General features: G+C 46.3%; 1 protein-coding gene across 1 annotated transcript; it reads left to right on the top strand.

Annotated features, from left to right (window-relative positions):
• The first annotated feature begins 2,543 nt into the window (after positions 1 to 2,543).
• Positions 2,544 to 5,663, top strand: CCN2 (cellular communication network factor 2). The gene is made up of 5 exons (XM_081829021.1): positions 2,544 to 2,841; positions 2,951 to 3,173; positions 3,332 to 3,583; positions 3,716 to 3,927; positions 4,316 to 5,663. Exons 1-5 carry the CDS (start codon positions 2,770 to 2,772, stop codon positions 4,610 to 4,612), a joined length of 1,056 nt encoding a protein of 351 aa, XP_081685147.1. The 5' UTR covers positions 2,544 to 2,769; the 3' UTR covers positions 4,613 to 5,663.
• The last annotated feature ends 467 nt before the right edge of the window (positions 5,664 to 6,130 follow it).

The raw sequence follows: 6,130 nt of genomic DNA, 5'->3' as shown, positions 1-6,130 counted from the left end.
ATTCTTTTTATAATATGTTTTGTTATTTTTAACAACCCAGCAGAATGGTAGTATCCATGCTACATTTGTGGAGAAAAAGAAAATCAAGAAAGATGGCGGGGCGGGGGGCGGGGAGACATCAACTCCTAAGATTTCAATCCAGTTAACCATCATTAAATCCTGGGAAATAAAACATTCTCATTATCATCATTCTAATAATGTCAACTTAGAAATATGGCTCTTCCTTCCCTAAGATTTGTGAATGGCAGTTCTAAGAATATAAACCAGGTCACCTAACTGTAAGCCAGTCCAGCAATTTATCCCTTCCATGAATGAAAGTCTCCACTCTGCTGTACGTGAGGCTATTGGTGGTGGCTCTCAGACTCTCCAGGGCATTCAAAAATTCTCAACCATTCTCCCATCTACCTCACCCCTGCAAGCCACAAGAGATCACCACCGAACCCACATCCCACCTTAGGTGAGGCTCCAGCTTCACATCCCTACCCTTCCCCATCTACCACACCTTCCCAACCATTAGTGGTAGACATAATTCGGGGTTTAGGTCTTAAAAGATTTCACTGTGGCTTCCCACATATTTTGGACTTTTAAAATCATCCACGAGGGAAGAAAAAGTTGGGGGCCAAGTTGCCTTTAATACACATGTGGCTATTAACATAACTTGGAATGTTCCGTCTTTAAATAGGAACTTTTAGGCCTCTTCTCTTTGAGGAATGCTTGGAAAGAACACTAAATAACAATGTTGAAAATTCTTCCTGAGCTTCAGAGCCCCCCTCCTTGCTGGCCACTTACGCTGTGGATAGGCAACTACACTGTACCACATGGGCACTGCTTGGGGAGGTAATTGTGTACAGATGATGTGGTCGATGCTGAAGGTGGAGTGGTTCTTTTCTTCTTGGCTCTTTTTCAATAGAGCGAATTAAAACATAAAAATGCCGCCAGTTTAAACAGGCTGTTTTCAAATTATAAATCTGTAGTGTTGCTTCTGAATGCTCATCTTTGCATCATAAACAGGTGTCTTTATCTTAAACCTATTTAGTGAAATATCAACAACTGAAATGAATTTACTTACTGGTAACACCAGTGTCAAATGATGTGGCAACACAACAGAAAAAAAAAAATGCCAGGGCCCTGAAATCACTCTTTTTACATAAAATGGTAACTGGAATTATTAACAACAACAACAACAACAAAAAGCAGTTAAACAATAGATTCTAGATGAAGGCATGCTAAATTAATTAAGTCTTTAGTGAAGCTAACTAGCAATATTAAGAAATGGAAATGTGCTTAGACTTTATTGGCCATATTTGACTTCTGTGCACAAGCAGAGAGAATAAAACCTGTTGTTTCCTTGACCTGATCTTACTCCACTAGGCTGCAGGCTCCTTGGATATTAAGAAGTCACAATTACTATTCATAGAAGTGTGGAGAGTTGTTACTAAACTATATTATTCACTGACACTCTTAGTTTATAACCAGAAATAATAGGGTACACTGTTCTTGTTATATTATCAGATTTTTTACTGCAAGACAAACCAAGTCCAATCCACATTCGAAGATTATAGGTTTTAGTATAAAAAAAATCACTCATTTCTCAAAGACCCAAACTGTATTTAGAACACCCCAAGTAAACCCCAAGCTTCTTGCTGGCTCTCCTGTCTGGTTCCCCTCTCTTCCCAACACCCAGAACCTCTACCTACTCAACACATAATCATTTGCTCTGACATAACAACAGACCCACTTTTCTGGAAATACTGATGCGCATTCATCTCTTTTTTCCCTCCCTATACCCCCAACAATAAAACTGTTACATATATTAAGAGAACACAAAGCAAGAGTGCTGGAAATCTGCCCCAGAAAACTGCATCCATAGTCTTGACCTCTGGCTTTGTTCTCTTTCTTGTCCCTCAATTAGGCATCCAAACTGTTATCTCAAGTGAGAAAAGATCAAATTCCTACATCTCCAATATGGAATGTAGACTTTGCAGGTAGGCTTCTTGGGGATTTCAGCTGGTCAAAAGCAACTCCTTTTCAGCTCTCTGAAGAGTGTCAAAGGCAGACAGCCTCTAAAATTAAAATATTATAAAAATAATAAAAAGGAGACCCTTCCGAATTTTTTAGGGATCCCTGCTGTTAGCCTCTTTGGCTACCTACCTCCTAAAAAGCATTTATGTCAGTGGGTAGAGCGGGAACAGCTATTAGAAACAGAAGGGAGTGGTATAAAAAAATAATAGTAATTGCTGATGTGTTTTTCAATGATATAAATCAGGAGTGGTGCGAAGAAGCAATGGTTTTCGAAAAAAATCCTATTTGGTGCTGGAAATACTGAGCCTTTTTTTTTTTTTTGGTTAGCTGGAGTGTGCCAGCTTTTTCAGACGGGAGGAATGCTGAGTGTCAAGGGGTCAGGATCAATCCGGTGTGAGTTGATGAGGCAGGAAGGTGGGGAGGAATGCGAGGAATGTCCCTGTTTGTGTAGGACTCCATTCAGCTCATTGGCGAGCCGGGGCCGCCCGGAGCGTATAAAAGCCGCGGGCCGGCCGCCTCAGCCTCACACAACAACTCTTCCCGCTGAGAGGAGGCAGCCAGTGCAACTCCAACCCCGCGACCGACCGCCTCTCCCCACCCCGACGGCAGCCGCCCCGGCCGACAGCTCCCAGACCTCAGCTCGGAGCGCCCAGGCACCCACCTCCGGCCCGAGCCCGCGACCCAGCGCCCGGACCGCCGCGCCCATCCCGCCGCCGCCCGCCGTCCGCCCCGCCCGCAGCGCCCACCATGTCCGCCGCCGGCCTGGGCCTGGGCCCCGTTCGCTGCGCCTTCGTGCTCCTGTTCGCCCTCTGCGGCCGGGTAAGCCCGGAGCCCCGCGGCGGCCCGCGCCGGGGGAGGGCGTGCGGGCGGGGCAGGGCCCAGGGCGCCGAGCGGCGTGCGCCCGCTGACCGCCCCCTCCTCCCCGCAGCCCGCCGCCGGCCAGGACTGCGGCGGCCCGTGCCAGTGTGCGGCCGCGCCGGCGCCCAGGTGCCCGGCCGGCGTCAGCCTCGTGCTGGACGGCTGCGGCTGCTGCCGCGTGTGCGCCAAGCAACTGGGCGAGCTGTGCACCGAGCGCGACCCCTGCGACCCGCACAAGGGCCTCTTCTGCGACTTCGGCTCTCCGGCCAACCGCAAGATCGGCGTGTGCACCGGTAAGAGCTGCGGCCCGCCTCCGGGCCCTAGCGTCCCGGCCGCCGCCGCCCCCCCTCCCCCCCGGAGCCCTGCTCCCCGTGCATCCCCGACTCGCCTACTGCTACCGATGCCTGACCCTTGCATCCCCCCGCCCCCTTGTTCCCTTCCTCTCCTTCAGCTAAAGATGGTGCCCCCTGCGTCTTCGGAGGAACGGTGTACCGGAGCGGAGAGTCCTTCCAGAGCAGCTGCAAGTACCAGTGCACTTGCCTGGACGGGGCGGTGGGCTGCGTGCCCCTGTGCAGCATGGACGTCCGTCTGCCCAGCCCTGACTGCCCCTTCCCGCGGAGGGTCAAGCTGCCCGGGAAATGCTGCGAGGAGTGGGTGTGCGACAAGCCCAAGGACCACACTGTGGTTGGCCCTGCCCTTGCCGGTGAGTTGAATCGGCCTCAAAGTCAGTGCTGTGATCCTGCCCCCCGGGGGCTGACTCCTAACTTTGCCAAGGGAAGAGGGAAATGTCTTATCCTGGCGTCTTACCTTGTGTTTGTGTGCCCTGCTCTCACAGCTTACCGACTGGAAGACACGTTTGGCCCAGACCCAACCATGATCCGGGCCAACTGCCTGGTCCAGACCACAGAGTGGAGTGCCTGTTCCAAGACCTGTGGGATGGGCATCTCCACCCGGGTTACCAATGACAACGCCTTCTGCAGGCTGGAGAAGCAGAGCCGCCTCTGCATGGTCAGGCCTTGCGAAGCTGACCTGGAAGAGAACATCAAGGTACATTTTCTGCTCCTATTAACTAATTTTCCTGGAATCATGATGGATAGGATCAAAGTTGGGTCTCACCGCCCTGGTTATTATAGACCTTTTATCTCCAAAAATATCTAACCATCGAGCTGTTTTGCTGGAATGAGATGTTGTGTAATAGGAACCCCCAGCTTTCCACTATGAAATTCTCCACCCTGTTAGTTAATTCAAGACATTCCAAGAGAGGCTATGTCTATTTTTGGGAAACTGGCAAATGAGACTCAAACTTCCTCTCCTCAAAATATAAACAAAAGTCAGACAACTTAAGACTAAAACAGACAGAGCTTGAAGAAAGCCACTCCCCTTAATAGAGTCATTGATTTTTTTTTTTTTTCCCCTTCGGCTTTGTCTTCCTTAGAAGGGCAAAAAGTGCATCCGTACCCCCAAAATCACCAAGCCGGTCAAGTTTGAACTTTCTGGCTGTACCAGCGTGAAGACCTACCGTGCTAAGTTCTGTGGCGTGTGCACGGATGGTCGGTGCTGCACCCCGCACAGAACGACCACTCTTCCTGTGGAGTTCAAGTGCCCCGACGGGGAGGTCATGAAGAAGAATATGATGTTCATCAAGACCTGTGCCTGCCATTACAACTGTCCCGGAGACAATGACATCTTTGAGTCCCTGTACTACAGGAAGATGTATGGAGACATGGCGTAAAGCCAGGGAGTGTGAGAGACATTAACTCATTAGGCTGTAACTTGAACTGATTCACATCTCATTTTTGTGTAAACGTGATTTCAGTAGTGCAAGTTATTTAAATCTGTTTTTCTAACTGGGGGGAAGAAAAAGTCCCACCAAATTCAAAATATTGTGCCATGTGACCTTCAAATAGTCTATCAACCCAGACACTGGTTTGAAGAAAGTTAAGACTTGACAGCGGGACTACATTAGCACGTAGCACCAGAATGTATACTGAAGTGTGGCTTTGGGAGCAGTGGGAGGGCACCTGCAGAAACGATTGTCATCCTAAAATAGCATGTGCCTGCTCTTTGGAGTGTAATTGAAAAGGAAAACTTTAGCATGCTCACTGACCTTCAGCGACAGCTAGGATGCGCGTTCTCCAGGCTTCCTGAGGCTGGGTCAAGTTCTTCTTCAAGTCAGAACAGCAGATTCCACTCTGACATTCTGATTTGAATGATACTGTTCAGGAATCAGAATCCTGTCTATTAGACTGGACAGCTTGTGGCAAGCGAATTTGCCTGTAACAAGCCAGAATTTTTTTTTTATTGATACTGTAAATATTGTGTGTGTATATATATATATATATTTGTACAGTTATCTAAGTTAATTTAAAGTTGTTTGTGCCTTTTCGTTTATGTTTTTAATGCTTTGGTATTTCAAATGTTAGCCTCAATTCTGAACACCATAGGTAGGACGTAAAGCTTGTCTGATAACTCAAAGCATGAAATGGATATTCAAATGGAAATTCTGCTCATCAAAACAGATCGTTTACTGAATATGAGGCAGTGATGTCCTTGGAAGTCTGATCTGTCAGTTTGAAATGTGGTAGCCTCACTATTAATGAACAAATGGCCTTTATGAAAACGCGAGTGGCTCTATATAGCTGATCAGTTTTTCCACCTGGAAGCATTTGTTTCTACTTTGACTATGACTGTTTTTTGGACAGTTTACTTGTTGAGAATGTGACCAAAAGTTACATGTTTGCACCTTTCTAGTTGAAAATAAAGTATATATTTTTTCTATAAAATGTGTGGCTATTCACTTACTCTTCTAAATATTTGAGTTTTCTTGAGTATATAGGGGAAGCTTTTATTTGTCTTAAAACAATTCATCTATAATTTTTTACATCTCTTATATATACTGATAAATTGGTTAATCAGTTCAATAGAATTTTACATAAACCTATTTCACACTGAATCAAGTGTCACAAACTTGCAGGCATACATAGTGTGTGTATATATATATATATATGTATATATATACATAGTATATGTGTGTGTGTGTATACAGAGTACACGGGCATTTTTTGTTACCTTCACAGTACTTTATAGACATTTAAATTCAATTTACTTTGGATAACTAGTCAAACCCCTATTGGTTACACTTGGTCTTGTTTACATTTAATACCCCTGACCATTGCAGGCATTTAATTTACAACCTTTCACATCACAAACTAGTCTATGTGCCTTATACATAGGAAAGGTTTTAACTATT

This window comes from Leptonychotes weddellii, chromosome 8 (assembly GCF_054177405.1).
Source record: "Leptonychotes weddellii isolate Sample4059 chromosome 8, ASM5417740v2, whole genome shotgun sequence".
In the NCBI taxonomy this organism is placed as follows: domain Eukaryota; kingdom Metazoa; phylum Chordata; class Mammalia; order Carnivora; family Phocidae; genus Leptonychotes; species Leptonychotes weddellii.
Note: the sequence above shows the minus strand (reverse complement) of the source record. Positions and strands in the feature narration are given on the sequence as shown.

Excerpts from the sequence above, each read along its gene's own strand:
- CCN2 (XM_081829021.1), top strand. The coding sequence starts at position 2,770 with ATGTCCGCCGCCGGCCTGGGCCTGGGCCCCGTTCGCTGCGCCTTCGTG. Across the intron at positions 2,842-2,950 it reads TGTTCGCCCTCTGCGGCCGG|CCCGCCGCCGGCCAGGACTG; the intron begins GTAAGCCCGGAG and ends TCCTCCCCGCAG. Across the intron at positions 3,928-4,315 it reads ACCTGGAAGAGAACATCAAG|AAGGGCAAAAAGTGCATCCG; the intron begins GTACATTTTCTG and ends TGTCTTCCTTAG.